Genomic DNA, 19,630 nt, shown 5'->3' with positions numbered 1-19,630 from the left:
CTTCTTAAAGTTATTTTATAAAGCAGTTTATGCATAAAAGTCGTTTATGATTACAATTATTTCTATATATCACGTGTAAAATATGAATATGCTAAATATATACGAATTTGTTTTTGAAAATAATAATAAATCGAGAAACATACATTCATAAATTTGAGCTATTTTAATTTTAAACACGCCCCCGGTGTACTAATCGCGATGTAAGCTGGGATACTTCAAATTTCAAGGTGTAAGGTAATAGTTACTTCCGGAGAAACGACAGTATCTTGTTTGCGTGTATTTAGGAGCAGGGAACTTGCTATTTTTTTGTTTCTGGACTTCCTGTCATAAGGTACGTATACGTTTTCGTATCTTTTTAATTGATGTAAATTTCGAGGGGTTGATTAGGCTCGGCTGTTCAGCTAGTTGCGGCGTCATGAATGACATGTGACGTTTTTGTCACATATGTTGATCGACGACCGCCTGTGTGCTGGCTCCGATGGGAACTTCCGAAGTCAACGTCAATAGAATCATGGAGACTAAACAATTTACTTACATCAGTATAGTTTATCAGACATATACAATTCCCCAGAGAAATTAAAATGGTTACATAGCAAAAATACAAAAACCAAAAACACCACAATAATAAAAACAAATAAAAACGAAATAAATACATTCTAAGACTACCTGGAAGATAACAATATAATTCACAACAATCAGCTTAGCGCATCTAGCTTCACGAATAGTCGCAGAACCACTGACCACATTCTGACACACAATGATCAAAAAGTACCTGGCGTTGAATAACAACTTGTATTGCTGTTTTATTGACCTAAAAAAGTATTTTGACGCAGTATGGAGGACATGTCTACTGTACAAACTACAACTCAACAATATCAATGGACCAGTTTATAACAGTCAATTCGTCCCAATTCACATTCGTCCCAACACATTCGTCCCACAAGTCAATTCGTCCCAATTCACATTCGTCCCACAAGTCTATTCGTCCCAATTCACATTCGTCCATTTTTTTTTAATTTGTGGTCAGCATTACGATCTTGAGCAGGGTCAATTTCGATGTCAACTGTTACTGGCACGCTAACTAATAACTCCACGTTGCGTGTACGGTGTCTTTGTATTTAATATTAACTAATAACTCCACGTTGCGTGTACGGTGTCTTTGTATTTAATATTAACTAATAACTCCACGTTGCGTGTACGGTGTATTTGTATTTATTTATTAACTAATAACTCTACGTTGCGTGTACGGTGTATTTGTATTTATTAACTAATAACTCCATGTTGCGTGTACGGTGTATTTGTATTTGATATTAACTAATAACTCCACGTTCGTTGTTTGGATTTTTTGTGCTCATTTGGCGAGTTAGTAGTGGGCTAACCTTAAAATCTGACGAATCGACTTGTGGGACGAATCGACTTTGGGACGAATCAACTTGTGGGACGAATCGACTTGAGACGAATCGACCTTGGGACGAATCAACTTGGGACGAATGTGATTTGGGACGAATCGACCATCCCCCGTTTATAACATCGTTAGAAACATGTGCTCAAACATATTTCTTGTAAATCTAGGGAACAAGCTGACACTACTTTTTCAAACTGACAATGGAGTTTAAATGCCTGTAAAATGCCTGCTACTTTCTCTCCCAAAATCATTTATCGGTACATCAATATTAAATTTATGTTTCCTAACATGAAATATTTTTTTAAGAGTCTGAGAAAAAATGGGTTTTAAACTCTAAGGCAACTTTATTTTTGTGTATTTTAAAACGAGGCTCCTCATTAGCATCTCATTTGCATACAGAAATATCCCTGAAAGGGTTCTCCCCAGCCTGATTTGAGTGCCGGCTGCTAATTACTTGGGTACAACATTCAACACCAATGGATCGCTAATGACGAGCATGGAACGACTCGCAGACAAAGCAATAAAGGCTGAATGCGTAATATCCATATCTACAACAGTAACATTAAAATCAAAATTCTTCGAATCAATACAGTTACCCATTCTTGTGTATGCGTCCGAGATGTGGGGAATTACTACCAATATTAACAATTGGGAAAAATCTGATACAGAAAAATATCACATACAATTCTGCAGACATCTATTAAATATAAATGATAGAACAAGTACTACTGGCTGCAGACTGGAAACTGGGAGACTAAAATTGATCATTAAAGCCCAATATCAAGCAATTAATTATTCAAAAATATTAAAAATAATGTCTCAACCAGCTACACATGCACTTGAACATCACTGTTACAAGGGATCATGGTTAGACTCAACAAAATACAAGACTTGTATGAGTTTGATGTTAAGACTACTGTAGAATACTTTATTTTCGCTTGGAATTAATTTTCGCTATTTTCGCTGAAGGAATGATTCAGTGAAAATAAAATCCAGCGAATATACCTTTTTTCCTATATTTTACATTAAACCCATCAAAAATCAGTGAAAATAAATTCTATACAAAACACCCAAAAAGTCTTTTCAGCGAAAATAAATTCCAGCGAAAATAAAGTATTTCACAGTATATCAAAACAAACATTTTACAATAAAGTTAGGACACGCTACTCTTGGCTACAAGACATTAATAGAACAGACTCAAAATAGAGAACATACAGCCTACTAAAAAAATGATATTAGTCAAGCACCATATTTGAAAAGTCTCAATAACAGAAATGATATTAAAATGATGTCAGAGCTCAGACTCAGTAGCCATAAACAAAAAATTGAACTAGACCACCACAATTGAGGTAAAACAGTGTTCTCTCCAGAAAATCGTTTACTGGTGATATTAATTTGCATACAATTAGCATAATGTACAGTTGTATATTTTTAAATAAACAAAATTTACTGTATACAGTGAAACACATTAGTTAATTAAAATGAAATATTTTGTCAAAAATATATTATTATATAATATTCATTGTTGATTGGTTACAATTATATACAATTCATATCTATGGTTTTATCTGCCAGCAAGTGCCAATTCTGTTAAAACGTGTTAATTATTGAAAACCGGAAATAGTAAATGTGTATACCAAATTTACAATAAAACTTAAAATATTAGATCAGAAGAGGTGGGATTTCTTCAGCGTTCTGGTCAACCCATCAGCGTTGCAGGCAAGCTCTCAGAGTAGTAGAGTAGTGGCCCCGCTACTGTAAAATATTTTATTTTCGCTTGGAATTAATTTTCGCTATTTTTGCTGAATGAATAATTCAGTGAAAATAAAATCCAGCCAATATACTTTTTCTTTTATGTTTCACATTCAACTCATCAAAAATCAGTGAAAATAAAATTCCATACAAAACACCCAAAAAGTCTTTTCAGCGAAAATTAATTCAAGCTAAAATAAAGTATTTTACAGTATACCCGTACTAAGTAAAACACTTTGGGGAGAACACTGGTATCTAAGGAGTATGGACTCTGCAAAAAGTACTATGTTGTAGAAGATGAAATTCATTTTATTACACCCTTTGACAATTACAACAATGAACGTGAAAAAAAATGTATAGCTATTTCTAGAAACAAATGCTAGACTTAAAATATTTCAATACTTTTCTAAGACAAACAAGTTTATTCCAATAATGAACACTCAAGACATACACATGGTTAGACAGGTAGTTCATTATTTAAAAACTTCATTTACAAAACATAGTTACCGTACTCTTTTATAGATTAGTTGTCTTTATTGTCTTGTATTCTACTTTTGTATACTTTATTACCTCAACATAAGATGAACTGTCATTATTCATTACCGTTTAAAGCCTGTTCAACCGTAGAGCAAAATGACAAAACTGGCAAACAGTTATGTCAACTGAGATGAAAGACTTGACAACTTGGGCGAAAAAAAACAGATTTGTCAGAAACAAAATACATAGGCAACTGATGGGCAGATACCAGTTTCATTTTCACTTGTCATCTAATTCAGGGTTATTTCTGAGGTTTGATCTAGCATTCGAAAGTTAGAAGAATGCTATTTGCAAGGGTGTGGTGAATACTATCAAGGGATTTCAGGATGTATGCTAATGACAGCTTTTTTGTGTTTCATTTTCACAAGCAGTGTTTTGAAAGTGCATCATGGCGAGAGGGCAGCAAAAAATTCAGTCACAACAGAAAGCTCAAGAGAAGAAGAAAAAGATGATGAAAGGAAAAGCTGCAGATCAAAAAGTAGCTGCTGCAAAAAAGCTTATATATCAATGTACAGTTTGTAAGGTGGGTATGAGGATTAGAAATACTACCGTAAAATTCGTAATAGAAGCCGCACTTTTATTAGAAGCCGCACCCCGACTTTGCTACAATGTATCAAGTCAAAAATTACAACAATTGAAACTTGCAAAACCCTGTAATAGAAGCCGCATTGGCTTTTTGAGACTTGTCAATTATTGTGTGCAGTGCTTCCCGTGTCCACATGTGTTCACCGTCCTGGGGCTGCCCCAGTTCCTGTGTATACAAGAAATGAGTGTATGTATTGTGTATGCAATGTCTGTTTTCTTTGGGTGATAGACGCCTGATTGAATAAGTGTGAAATGGACACGCGACAGACACATAGACGACGTAAATAAAGTTTTCAAATTGTTACCATGAGTACAAGTGCTAATTGTGAGAGCTTCATGATTGGTGGAAATGTCAATATAATCCCAGAAATGTTGGAGAAATTTTCATTCTGAGTATAGTTCCCGCACTGCTCAAGTTATTTTCTGTTCGCTTTCACGCAACATTCTCATCTCGCCTGTCTCTACGTTGATCGTATTCCGTATAGATATTTTATTTAATCATGCCTAAACAACGACGTGCTGCATATGACACTGCTTTCAAATTGAAAGTTGTGGCTATGTCTATGGGGACGAAAAACAACAGAAAAACGGCCGAACATTTCGGTATCAACGAAAAGCAAGTACGTCAATGGATCCGATCGAAGGAGCAACTGTACATGGGTAAACGCAGTGCTAAGCGATTAGACGGTGGAGGACGTAAAGTGAGAAGTACCACGCTGGACGACAACCTCATGCAGTGGTTTGATGGACATCGGAAAAATGGAAATGCCATCTCTGGTCGACAACTACAGATGCAAGCAAGACGAATCGCCACCGAAACCACATTCAAGGCATCTGACGGCTGGCTTCACTCGTTCAAGAAACGTCACACACTTTCAACTCGCGTGCGCACTTCCATTGGTCAAAAATTACCACCCGATTACGAGGAAAAAATCGCCCAGTTTCATCGATTCGTTATCCAATTGCGTCAACAGCATAACTACCCACTCAGTGATGTATATAACATGGACGAGACACCGTTACGGTTCGATATGCCTGGAAACAGAACTCTCGAGCATGAAGGCATCAAGACCGTCCACATCAAGACAACGAATTCAGAAAAAAGAGGTTTCACCGCTGTGTTGACAGTTACCGCTGACGGCCAAAAGATCCGCCCTTTGATTATTTTCAAAGGTAAACGGCGACTGGACGACCTCACACGCAGAGAGATAACGGTAGAAGTTCAAGAAAAGGGATACATCAATGAATCTCGTAAGTATTTTTTTTTATTTTGTTCGTGCATGAAGCTAAAAAAAGTTGTCTTGGGCCCGGTTCTCCTGATCATGTCCTGATACACTACACTGTACCGTCCGTGTATCATTGCGTGTACATTTGGGTTTGTTCACTGTTTGTAAATGTGATCAATAAGATTCAAGATGACTGCCGCTCTGTGTTTCCACATACTGTGGAATACTTTATTTTCGCTGGAATTAATTTTCGCTGAAAAGGCTTTTTGGGCGTTTTGTATGGAATTTATTTTCACTGATTTTTGATGAGTTTAATGTGAAATATAGGAAAAAAAGTATATTCGCTGGATTTTATTTTCACGGAATCATCCCTCCAGCGAAAATAGCGAAAATAAATTCCAAGCGAAAATAAAGTATTCTACAGTAAAATATTTTTCTTTTTTTCTTTTATAAATCTGTTTTCCATGGTTCCCAGTCAATATTATGCATGATCGGATCGAGTCACGTCATGTCAAAAGCCACGGCGTGCCATTCAAGATGGCTGCCACCTTGTAAACGTTGTGATTACGTTTTTCTTTTGTTTTTCGCATCATTATTTGCTATCTAGTTTAATCATCATTCCACGGAGTTAGCGGATTTTTTTTTTTAATTTCCATGTTTTGCCTGTAGTTAATTATTTTTTATTCTTCACTTCAGTTTGTTTACCGTGGATTAGAAATACATTTCCGAGACGGAACGATGACTCTCGGCGGCTGCTTATATGGGACTCGTGTAGCGTACACCTCACGCCCGCTGTCAAAGAGGAATTGTATTCTCGGAACGTGGACATTGCAGTGATTCCGGGAGGATTGACATCACTTCTTCAACCGCTAGATGTGGGCGTAAATAAGCCACTCAAAGACTATATGCACGCCGAGTGGGATGAGTGGATGAAGACCGGCGAAGCACTGTTCACACCGGCTGGTAAAAGAAAGGCCCCTGCTAAGAAGACGGTACTTGAGTGGGTCGTCTCGTCGTGGAACAAAGTTCCGCCCCAAACTGTCATCAATTCATTCAAGAAGACTGGCATATCTAATGCACTTGATGGCAGTGAGGACAACTTGGTGTACGAAGATCTCGAGGCAGACGACGAGGCAATCGGAGAAGAGATCGCCGAGATATTTTATAGCGACAATGAAGACGATGACGAGTTCTTTGGATTTTAGCCAAATCTCCGTGGTTCTCCACATACAAACCAAACGGCCCTTTTCAGGGCCACCACATCCTCCAAAAAGAGTTATACCGCTATCATGTGTGTGTGTGTGTTTGTATGTTATATAGTATTTATTGAATGGTTTGTATCTTGAGTAAATATTTATTGAATATCACTGAAAATTGCCCTTGATTTAAACATTTGTAGCTCCATGATTTAAAGTAAAAACTTCATACATTGTTGCAGTTTGGAATTTGCGTGCATCTCATTAGCATATCATTAACTAATCTGCATATTTCGCGTGCAGGCACTTTAAGATTTTAGACAATGCTTCAATAGAAGCCGCACCCGGACTTCACCACTTTTCCTGGGGAGGGCAGCCATTTTCTTTTTAATAGAAGCCGCGGCTTCTATTACGAATTTTACGGTAGTACACTATTACATCTCTCATTTCATTTTTTTGTATTTTAACAAAACATTTCTTGTATAACCTAATCTAATGTCAGGGTTTTTCTAGAAAAAAACTGCAAGAGGGAGCACTGCAATTCAACAGTGCCACCAAGTGGGGGAGATAAGGTTAAAATGGAGCATTGTATGGCATTATTGGACCCAAAATTACTATCAGACAGGTCACAGTTGAAGACTGGCCGCATGTGATCCCTGGTCAATCAGAATTTTATTGTTGCCAGAGGATCTGCTTCCCCAGGGTAAGGGGTGCATGGCCATAGAATGAGGGTACTGTGCCCCTGTTCCCTTGTTTAAAGAAATCCCTGATGTGTCCCTGAATGCTGCAGACCTTGGAAGTTTGCCATAGTGATGTGATGATGCATTTTAAACACATTGTGATTTGTAGCCCTTAAATGCGATAAATCTGAGGATATGCAACTAACACAATTTCTAAAGGAAAATTGTTTTCACAATCTAAAGATATTCATCATCAAATCTTCACTTGGCATAAAACAATGTACCGTTAAAGTCCTATTATAAACCACGGTTTATATTATAATGTATCAATTTAAAAATTGGGATCAAAAGCTCAAGTTCGGGGTGCGGTTTCTATTACGTACATATTGCAATCACTAAATGGGCGTGGTCATTTTTTGTCCACAACACATGCACAAAACAAACAATACACCGTACAATCTCTTGAATAGGCGTCGGGGAAGAGTGAAAGGCCTTATTTTGGTTCTAAAATAGGCGTTACGAAATGTTGAAAAATTACAGTCAATCAAAAAAAAATTCCACATGATAAAAAAAATGCTCAGTATTTTTAATGTAATATGCATTTATTTTTTTAATTTTCTTGGTAACGAAAAGTATATTCTAACAGAAGTTTCAAATAAAAACACGAATGCACTGCTTAGTAGCAAATGATCACATAACCTGTGCTTTCGCTATCGCTCGCAAATGTCGTAAATTACGAAATTTGGACAAGATTTACGAACAAAATAAATGTCTATTAGTAGGATTTACGAACACATTTTGTACAAAATACTCTCGCACATCGCCCTCATTTAATTTTCAAGACTCGACTGTGATCATCACGCGTGTATGGTTTGAGTGATTGCCATTTTAAAGTTAAACAATGTCCTGTTACTTCTAAGATTGCAACAATTGCTACATGGTGATCGCGATCAACACGGAACTGTATTTTTCCACTCTAAAGTTATTTTGGTGTCATCGCACATGCGTAGTTTAGTCGACATGTGTTTCAAGATACCCCGCGACTTTACTCTCAGTATGGGACGGTTTCATGTCGCCCTTATCAAAACACGTGATTTGTTTATTTATTGAAAATGGAGGCTACGTCAAAACAGAGCAGACAACTGCTCGACGAGATGGAGAAACCGCTAAATCGTGTTCAGAACCAGAAACCCGTGTGTGTCCTAACCCTGACAGCACCAAGAAACAGAAAGTTGATCGTACTACAGCACGATTTCAGAAATAATGGAAGGTTAGCTGCGGTTCCGTAGCTCTTTGGTGCGACATACAATCTAATTTTGCCCTACCAATTTCATTAGGACGTCTTGTTTTTATTTTTGTTGTTGTATGTCGAACATGGGCCGGCCAGTGTCTGTCACGCAAATAATGCGGTCGGCAACATAGGGCTATGATTCCACAGCTAATGGAAGGTGAGACAATGCGAATCGATTGAAAAATACTATAATTTGTGTAACATTCTTACCGGGCATTCTTAGCATTGAGATTGAGTTACAAGACCGAAAGTTACTTTAGTTACTTTTTCACTTTAATTCAGAAATTTCGATGAAAATAAATAGTCATTTTGTGTCGTCATAAACGTCAACATGCGGGTTTGCATGATGAGCGAGCACGGGAGATTACTTCATAATAATATTGATTGCATAGAGTTTTTTCTGAGAAATTTCCCGTGAAAATTTATTCACAGGATGACTTGTGTTCTAGGCAGTGAACTTTTGAATGATGACTATTTTCCCCACTGTTAACAATGTGAGCTTATCATGAATGTGTTTAATTAATACTGAGTTATTCAAATAAAGGTTCTGGTGTCTACATTGCATATTTTGTTGTACCATCATAAATGGTACATTTTGTGGAGCAGACTGCCTAATTTGATGTCATAAAATTACACACAAAATTAGAGCTCAGGTTGCACCAGCAAGCACCATTTTCAGCATGCTGTTCTTGTTTTCGGCGGACGACAGAGGGGACACCTTCCTCTCCTTCTCTCTTCCCCGTTGTGCTCGGTCGCGGGAAAATGCTCCACAGTTTCCAGACAAAGTGGATGTGGTCAATTGAGTTGCCAATAACTTGCGTGTCGGACTATACCATTTAGGTGTGGGGGAGGTGGCTGCGGGATAGTTAGCATGATGTGGTTGATTGACAGGTCAACTAGTTAGCATGATGTGGTTGAGTGACAGGCCAATTAGTAACATGCTGTCTTTGTTTTATTTTACAGGCTGCTTTTAGGTTTAAAAATAAAGATCAGAGATAGGCTGCTTCTAGGTTTAAAAATAAAGATCAGAGATAGGCTGCTTCTAGGTTTAAAAATAAAGATCAGAGATAGGCTGCTTCTAGGTTTAAAAATAAAGATCAGAGATAGGCTGCTTCTAGGTTTAAAAATAAAGATCAGAGATAGGCTGCTTTTAGGTTTAAAAATAAAGATCAGAGATAGGCTGCTTTTAGGTTTAAAAATAAAGATCAGAGATAGGCTGCTTTTAGGTTTAAAAATAAAGATCAGAGATAGGCTGCTTTTAGGTTTAAAAATAAAGATCAGAGATAGGCTGCTTTTAGGTTTAAAAATAAAGATCAGAGATAGGAAATAATAACTGAAGCCTAAGGAAAGCAGTAGTGGTACACAAACACATATTTAACTATTTAACTTACACAATTTAATTCAGAGGGAAACCGAAGCCCAAGGAAAGCAGTTGTGGTACACAAACACGCATCTGAAAAAAGTCGAATTCCCAGGGCGACAGTAGTGGACGCAGACTTACAAAAAGCCCGCCATTTTATGTTAATTACCAACGACAAAAGATCACGAGACGCGGTCAGTGAAACCTATGAAAAGCAGTAGTGGTACACAAACACACATCTAACTTACACAATGTAGAGGGAAACAATTCGTTGGTGTTATTATCTCACCATAAGAGAAAAAAAGTCGAATATCTAGGACGACAGTGGTGGTCGCAGACTTACAAAAAGCACGCCATTTTATGTTAATTACCAACGACAAAGGATCACTTGCGGGTCACAGGACGCGGTCACTGACCTCTACCGGATGTCATCAATACGCAACACACAACATAAGAAATGGAAATATAAATAAACTCAATGCATATGCATGTATAAAAACCAAGATGTAAGATGAATCAAAAACACTTTTCTAGTATCTTTGGGTAAATGTACGATTCCTCGATTGTGGCTCACCAAACGTAGTCAGAGATGAATGAGCCCGTCATTTTAACGCCATAAGTAGTGTGAAATTAAGTGCGAAGCAGGGCGCTGGGCGGCAGCGTCTGACGCGCCGCCTCGATTAGCAAGCATTGTTTGAGGTGTTATGTTCTTTGTTGGAGGTGATGCATTCTTTGTTACATTCATTTTTTTTTCAATCATACCGAAAAGGCAAGTTATTTTCACGGAAAAATTCCGCCAAAGACATTAATAAACAAGTGCAAGCATCAAAGCTGAAGAGAATGAACGGAGTGTCGAAAAGCATGTTGCCTGGGTATTTGGACGAGTTCATGTGGAAGGAGCGGTATGGAAGAACTGACGACGAGGCAATCACGAACATTTTACGCCATATTTCGGAATAGTACCCCCTAAATTAAAACCAAATTCGATACGGCGTTCTAAATTAAAACCATTTCGATACGGCATTCTAAACTAAAACCATTTCGGTACAGCATTCTAAACTAAAACCATTTCGGTACGGCATTCTAAACTAAAACCATTTCGGTACGGCATTCTAAACTAAAACCATTTCGATACGGCATTCTAAACTAAAACCATTTCGGTACGGCGTTCTAAATTAAAACCATTTCGGTACGGCGTTCTAAATTAAAACCATTTCGATACGGCATTCTAAACTAAAACCATTTCGGTACGGCATTCTAAATTAAAACCATTTCGATACGGCATTCTAAACTAAAACCATTTCGGTACGGCATTCTAAATTAAAACCATTTCGATACGGCATTCTAAACTAAAACCATTTCGGTACGGCATTTAAAAAAAAAAAACCCAAACAAAACGACCCTTTTCAGGGCCAATACATCCTCCAAGAAAGGATATACCGTAAAAAAATGACACATAATCACACACATTATTTGTCTCAATAAACATATTTTTTTTGCAAGCGTTTGCCCTGAAAGAGAGATAAAAGTAAATGATTAGTACTTGAGTAAGTGTGAACAGCAGTGATTAACGCAAGCTAGCTCCTCCCCTTCTTTGAACACTCAACCACCCATTCCCGCAGCCACCTTCCCCACACCTAAATGGTATAGTCCGACACGCAAGTTATTGGCAACTCAATTGACCATGTCCGACAAAGTTTACTAATACTTTTTTTTCTTGATTAGTAAATTTACTATTACCTAGCAAATTGCAGAGAGAGCCCAGATAACGGTAGCTCGATCCGGCCATGCTGCGGGTCACAAGTGAATAACTTACTTGTTTTCGAAGTGTTGATATTGGTGATTATTATTTAGTAGTGATTACAATGACGCACGAAAAATAAATTCGTTGAATTGTTATAAAATACAAGTAAAATTCAACTTAGTTTCCCCGTAAGCGAATGATTTCAGTCACATGTAAACAGCCGATACGATATCCGCCATGTTTTTGAATGCTCACGTGACGTATTATTGATCGGATAGATCAAGTCGCTTATTAACCAATCAAAATGCTGGATGGTGCCCACGTGTCTAAATTACATAGCTCATTTAAATATGTTAATGACAGTTCAGCGACCTCATGGTGAACGCAACACGGAAGAGATTTACCGATAATGTAGTGCGATCTTTTGCCATTTATTTCCATTGGAAAACTGCATGATTTTTTTTTTTAATCAAGAAATTATTTGTTTTCGAAAGACAAATTATTCTTCAATGCTCAGTTTAACACTTTTACGGTGATAAAAGCTCATTGTCTAAAACTTACAAAACACAGACGTATTCAGAAAGAGTATTGACAGAGGTCGCCGCCAGAACAAAAGCAGTTTCATTGCCTGTCTGACATCTTATCACCGCTGAACAATAAATAGGTGTGAATATTTTTAGGCATGTTGTCGAAACAAATGAATAGGATTAGGAACAATGCCATTGGTTGAAACAATGAAGTCAGTCACGGTCTTGTTGAATTGGGGGTGCGGTTAGTAATAGCACAGTCCCTCTATCATGATAGAGGGACTGTGGTAATAGGTACTTTTCAAGTTTTCAATTTTTGTTAAGAACTCTTTAACCCCGAAGCCGGAATTGGGGGTGCGGTTACTATTACGTATGCGGTTTATATTAGGACTTTAACGGTATATTGCATACAAATGTACATTGATATGTTACATTGAATTTATATCAAACTATAAGTGGTTTATAGGCACAATTTAACTCAGCGTACAATTTTTTTTAATTTTCTGCATTTAAAACTGGCCAACGAATGGAGAGCAGTGTTCTTCCCATGATTGACATGACAGGCCTCTTCTGAGGATAAATTAGCTTTATTCACATTGACTACATTGTAATACTACATTGTTTTCCTCAGCTCAACTTGGATAGCCACTTCCAAAACGGAGAGAAATGACAAATCTTGAATTTGTCAGAAAAGTGAGATGTCCTACTGTAACATGTGTACATATATTTCATGGTGGTGAAAGTGACACAAATTATTCTAGCGAAATTGAAATCAAATTGCCATTGGAGACTGACGAAGGGTTAGTGAAAGCGTGGATGGTTGTCCGTCTCCAATGAATTTATAAAGGCATCCCGAGAAAAATGTTATGTCTAAGCTTCATCACAATAGCATATGTTACCCTATCATTGTAATTTTGCTCCATGGTTGAACTCTTTGGATGCCAAAGTAAACTTCATGCACCATCCACAAAATAGTTCCATTTATAGTCTGCGCTTTTCCACATGAAATGTTGTGAACATTTTTGATCAAAAAATAGAAGCAATGTCACATTTTGTGTACTTAGTCCAAAATTAAGATTCAATTCAGTAAAAAATTACAGAAAATGTGAAAGTGAAAAAAACATTTGGGCTCAAAGAGTTGACCAGAATTATACATTATAGAGAAGGAAAACTAAATCCTGCGAATGAATTTCAAAACTAAATTTGCCTCATGACTCGTAAATTTCTTAATTTTACAGACACAAATGCCAGATCCAAAGACATACAAGCAACATTTTGAAAGTAAGCATCCCAAGTCACCCATGCCAGATGAAATAAAAGACATGTAAATACATATGGTGAGTATTTGTTTGTATTCATATGCAAATTAGTTACTGAGTTGCTGCTGATTGATTTGGTTGATAGATATTTAAAATTATCAAATTTACTGTATTTGTTATGATGCATACATGCATGCATAAATAATAAAGGTATGTCTATGTTTATGGAAATTAATAACTTCTCACTTTTTTTCAGATTTTTTTCTGTTTTAACGAGACTCCATGGACTTCACAAAGCTGACACTATTAGATTTCCTTAATGTATGGGTCAAGGACACCTCCCCCCTGGGGTATCTGGGAGGACTATGGGGCTAATCTTGGGATAGCAATATTCAGAAAAGCACAAAGCGATCAGATATTTGCCCATGTAATTTCTTACTAGACCTTGGGACAATAGGGGTATAGAGTATAGGGTAGTGTGGGGATAACAAGGACATAAGATATTTTTGTGTTATCCCAGTGGGTTGGCTTATTCTTTTTACAAATCTTAATGATTTTTCATGTCCCCAGATTCTCAGATGTGGTGAGGGCCAGGGTTTATATTGACTAGCACATAACGATTATACTTAATTATGGTTCGCCAGGGAACATTTAGTATTCTTTCAAACTAAAACCAATGATACCATGTTTGCTCTATTGGTAGTGCATGTACTTACATAACTAAATAGGTGTTTCTATGGTCAAAATACAATATATACATTTTTTGGTTATATGTGTTTCTAATAGAGCAAATATGATATAATAAAGATCAAAAAATTAGGTCAACACTTCCATAATCATGCATGGTGATATGTTATTAAGATCTCGTAGAAATTATGTGAAGCAAAATTGTGTTCAATTCATATTTCTTCTGTCAGTTCCTTTCGCAGAACATCATGGATACAAATTAGTAACCATGGAAACAAATGAAGTTTCCAAACCTGCAATTCTGTTCATGAACACTTCATGAATGAGGTACCGCAGGACATTTCATTATCAATTATATCTTTAATTTCTGGTTTCATAACTGGCAATTCAGTACAAAGTTAATAACGTATATATAATTTCCACATATATCAGATCATGGGAGTGTAACAGCGCCAGCTTGAAGCCATCTTTGTGCATTTTAGGCTTATTCGGTAATAAATATTTTGAGAATTACTGAAAGTGTTTTACATGAAATATTAAAACCTGTTTGAAACAAGGGACAAAGAAAATTGTATGGTTTTAGAGTTTAATTTACAGAAGTTTTGAGACCTAATATGTGAAACAAGTACAACAATGATACAAAAAAAACTAGGTATAAAATGGTATGATGTTTATCAATTTTATGCTCAATACTGTTTTTATTGTACTTGGAATTTATTTACAGTGTGTAGAGTCATCATATAATGTGAACTTATCTAAACTAAACACCAAAGAAACTGAAAGAAATTTCTCTGCTGCGTGTTCTTTTGATTTCAATTGGGTTTTCTGTCAGAAGCCTTACTTCTAAATAGAAAAATAATCTTTCAAACACAATACACATACTTGTATAGCTATGGAATTCAGTATTATTAATAGAGATTTTTTTACTTGGATAGTTAAAAATCATGCGAAATGTGATTTGCATGTTACTACTTTGTCACGATGAATGTTAAGTTCGTAAGTTGACGTATGGTATTAAAATGCAGACCCTGGATGACAGGAAAATGGGGCATTTTCTTTGTAGTAATATAACATGCATAAATTATAACTAATTGGTATTATTCAACTTCAGAGTACATCTGTCTATATTTGTACTGCAACTGTAGCCTTTTGTGGAAATTTAAGTAGTTAAGGTAGAAGCCGACTCATAAATTAAAAAAACTCAGAATTTATTCATTTTTGCAACAAACTGTACTCAAAGGCAATATAGGGATATTGACTTAAAATAAGTTGGGGGTCACCAGCCTTATTTTCGAGATATTGATAGTTTTATTTTAGTGGGAAGTCGCCATTTTGGCACTAACATAATGCTTTTACCATAGGTTCCTATGGCAGAGATATAATGCAATATCTCAAAATCTAGCCTGGTGACATAGGCTGAAAAAATCATATATTGTTAATGAAGGAGTACTTTTTGTTGTTCTGAATTATTTTAAAAATCTGGGTTTTAAAAAGTGTGAAAAAGTGCAATTTTTCTTTAACATTGTGTTCTATGGGATTGTTCTAAAAATAGCGATTTTCAAGAAATATTAGGACACGTTTCTCAAAAAACTTAACTGTAACACACAAAATAATGCTATTTCATTGTACCATGGGACATTAGCTTCATGATTATACATAATAAACTAATGAACATTGTCATGCGATTTATGACCAATTTTGTCAAAAATTGTGAGTAGGCTTCTACCTTAAGGCTACTGGACTTCAGAATACTTCAAAATTGGGAGAAAAAGATTGCTTTGTTTTAGCCATAGTAGAACACACTTCATAGTGACTGTTCTTTCAAAATGATGTGCAAGAAAACATACAGCATACAGTGATGATTTCCATGGTTAGTGTCACCATTTCCTGTCCTTTCTAGGGTCTGGTGATAGAATTGCTGCTTGTCTCCGTATTGTGTTGTACTTTTTTACTCTGATTACATCTACATTCAAGAACTGTTTACTCTTGTGTAATTGTGAATTTGAGCTCGCCATATTCAGCTTATTTTTATTTGTATTCTAATATGCCTAATTTCAGTTGTATGCAATTTCAATAGAGAAATGTCTTCTTTTTTTTTTTCCATACTACTTGTATTTACTTAAATAGAATTTTGTGATGTCTTAAAGTCCTAGTATTTACTGATATATATTTTTGTTCTTAGTTTGTTATTGTAGAAGTAGGTGTGTACTTTAATAATAGGACTGATTTTGTAGAAATTCTGAATGGAAATGCAAAAATCAACTTGGATAAGCTTGTTCATTGCTGGGAGGTCCTTGTATGGACTGTACAGGTTACTTGAGATGATAATGTTGTAGCCCCCGATTTCCTTCATTTTTACACTTACACTGTTTATAAAAGGCAAATTTATACAAATTATAAATTCCATAACTATAGTAAAAAAAAATTCAAGATCACTATATGTACTAGTTTCTGTTGTATCAATGACACGTCGTCACCTGCACATATGTCAGATGGCTATAGAGTGTCATTGTTTACAGAAGTCTACCCATGGGCCTTTGCGTTTTTAGTGTGCGATATCGTCATTTGGGACTCAATTCCCGCACGTGCGCAGGTGATGACCCTCCCGCTTTAACTTTTTGCGCCACAATAAATCTTTTTGCATTACGATGTAGTGTCAGATTGGCTTAGAGGGCCCTGTTCATCGTGACAACAACCAAGGTAATGTGCATTTTGAGGATTAATTAATTTAAGTATGCTTTTAATATCTTTGTAATTCATTTCCACACTTTACCAAATATTGGTATTTATGTTTCTCTGATGTGTCAGAATAATGGACTTAAATAGAAAAATCGGTTTTGTCCCAAAAAGTTAGCTTTCTAGTATTGTGCATTTCATTAAAAAAAACATTGCCTTGATACTTTTTTCAAAGTGCAGATGTTATGACATTGCTCAGAAATGTGACTTAATATATAAAATGTATAATCGTGCCCTCTCTTGATGTCCAAAGATGTTGATCAATTTGAATGTCAACGTATCAATTTTCTTCACAATATGTATGATTAGCAAACAATGTCACTGTCATACTTCAATGTTTAATAGAACCGGTTTGTTTACCATCATTTTTATGATGTTCTATTATTCATGATTTGCAAAAAAACGCTTGTGAATTTTTTCCCAGTGTTGATAACTAACACATCATTTGGGGGGAGGCGTGTCAGGTCATTAAGTCAGTTTTAAAAAAAAAAAAAAGACTATTACCGATATAGAACTTCTGTGTTACCTTTAATGTTTGTATAAAGACTGTTTTCAAATTCTCTTTAAATTATTAAATAAAGTTTCAAGGCACACCACAAATATTGGCACATGTACTCTTCTTTGCATTGCCATACTGTCAGAGTTTGTAGACATTGTTTTGAAACAAAAGAATATGGTGGAGACTACTGCTTAACCAGTCTGATAACACAATGTATGGACCATTTCTGGAGCATTTTGATGTACTGACCAGTGATCAAATGCAATCGATTCTCAGTGTGATAGAATGTGTTAGCATAAACAATTGTGCAATATTTAGTTGCATGCTCATTCATTGTGAGAGAACAACTTTGTCTGAAATGACCTGATTAACCAGTAAACGTGGACAGTTGGCAACAAAGAAATTGATCAATTTTGGAGAAAAGTGTTGGTGTATATAGCATGGTATAGAATAAAAATACTGTACAATCCATATTAGAAGTCTCAGCTTCCATGGTATAATGCAACAGAGGGGATGCAACTTCTGTCTTCTTCTGCATCTACACATGAGAATGGTGAATGTTTTGTTCTGAATTGTTGAAAAAGATTGGGTGAGACTGCTGCGAATACATTGCTGCCATTAATTGCTTAAAGCCACAACAGCTGTGATTTTAAACATTTGTTTAAATAACCACATAAAGGTGATCAAAATATTTGTATTTACTCAAATCAAAGACTATAGTCTTCTCTATAGTCTTTGCTCAAATGCATGCACAACGTTTCCCTACACAAGGCTTACGTCGCATAAATTGCAATGTGAAAATTAAGGGTTGAATAGTCGCTAAGTAATGGGAACTATAGAAAAACGCTAACACTTCTGGGAAATGAGGCTTAACCCCTCAAGATTGTGTCATTTTTGACATTTCATCACCACCCCGAGTAAGTTGTCATCTTGTACTGAAAACATGTTTGCTTCACAAAACTGGATTTCAATAGATAGCAGCAGGATTATGTACAGGACTCCAGAGGGCGCTATCTTCCTTCTCCTGCAAGTGATTTAATGTTCAGCATATACTAGTATGCTATGCATTCAGTGTTGACATTTCAGCGATGGTCATTACAAATTTGCACTGACTCCAGAACTGTTTTATTAAAAACAAGTCGTCTGAAGATGACACAGCCCCCACTTGTTAGATGTGATTGTAGTTGGCTATGAATTTTAAAGTTTGAATGTATATGTATAAAATCGGGTAGGAAGTTGAAAATGAACATTACAAGACACATACCCTTATATTGACATATCAAGTAAGTCTATATTAAGTATGGTCTTATTTGGACTAATAATTCACAAGATATTAACAAAAAATATTTAAATTGAAAGTCAATATTGCATAGCACACATCTTATATTGACAGATCAAGTAAGTCTATACAAACTTTGGTCTCATTTGGACAATTAGTTCACAAGATATTATGAAAAATTCAAAATTAATTAAATATGCAAATGAGCTTGTTGATTAAGTTGACTATATTGCATAGCATATCAAGTCTCTACCAAGTTTGGTCTGATTTGGACTATTAGTTCACAAGATATTAAGAATTCAAATTAATATTTAAATATGCAAATGAGCTCATTAATTGATTCCTTGAAAAAATAAATCAATGTGCATCCGTACCGGTGGTCACTCTGTCTTTGTACCAAGTCTCAGCAAAATTTGGATTTTACAGGATTTTGACATTCAAAATGGTCGCCAGGCAGCCATATTTTATCAAATCAGGAAATAAATCCATGTGAATATGTATACCTTTTCACTGTGTCTGTGTACTGAGTATCATTGAAATCAGTCAAGGCATCTCTGAGAAATATGAATGGGCAGACAAAAGCCATGACTAACAATCAAAATAACTGCCAATTTGTATGGGTGGTCCCTTTGTTTTTGTAACAAGTCTCAACAAAATTGGTCAAGCCATCTCCGAGAAATGACGATGGACATACAATGACCAAATTTGACAGAATTTTGACATTAAAATGGCCGCCAGTCATCCATATTTGATAGAATCGGAAAATAAATTGACGTGCACATGTATGGTTGACCACTATGTCTTTGTACCAAGTTTCAAAAAAAAACGGTCCAGCCATCTCCCCGAGAAATCACTCTGGACGGACTG

At 36.0% G+C, this 19,630-nt stretch overlaps 1 protein-coding gene across 2 annotated transcripts; it reads left to right on the top strand.

The window, feature by feature from the left end:
* Positions 1 to 178: 178 nt before the first annotated feature.
* Positions 179 to 17,955, top strand: LOC100369634 (transcriptional regulator ZNF706-like). 2 transcript variants are annotated; one of them, XM_078012365.2, is made up of 4 exons: positions 179 to 331; positions 4,063 to 4,217; positions 13,542 to 13,640; positions 13,819 to 17,955. In XM_078012365.2, exons 2-3 carry the CDS (start codon positions 4,083 to 4,085, stop codon positions 13,629 to 13,631), a joined length of 225 nt encoding a protein of 74 aa, XP_077868491.1. In that variant the 5' UTR covers positions 179 to 331; positions 4,063 to 4,082; the 3' UTR covers positions 13,632 to 13,640; positions 13,819 to 17,955. The 2 variants fall into 2 exon arrangements, with proteins under 2 accessions (XP_077868491.1, XP_077868490.1); XM_078012364.2 differs by having other exon boundaries at positions 194 to 331; positions 4,066 to 4,217.
* Positions 17,956 to 19,630: the final 1,675 nt, after the last annotated feature.

The sequence above is a fragment of the Saccoglossus kowalevskii genome, chromosome 14 (assembly GCF_978046115.1).
Source record: "Saccoglossus kowalevskii chromosome 14, keSacKowa6.1, whole genome shotgun sequence".
In the NCBI taxonomy this organism is placed as follows: domain Eukaryota; kingdom Metazoa; phylum Hemichordata; class Enteropneusta; family Harrimaniidae; genus Saccoglossus; species Saccoglossus kowalevskii.
This window is presented reverse-complemented; position numbering and strand designations above follow the sequence as displayed.

What these genes read in the sequence shown, in the direction of transcription:
- LOC100369634 (XM_078012365.2), top strand. Translation starts at nt 4,083, where the DNA reads ATGGCGAGAGGGCAGCAAAAAATTCAGTCACAACAGAAAGCTCAAGAG. An exon ending in ATCAATGTACAGTTTGTAAG is followed by an intron (nt 4,218 to 13,541) that starts GTGGGTATGAGG and finishes TTAATTTTACAG; the next exon opens with ACACAAATGCCAGATCCAAA.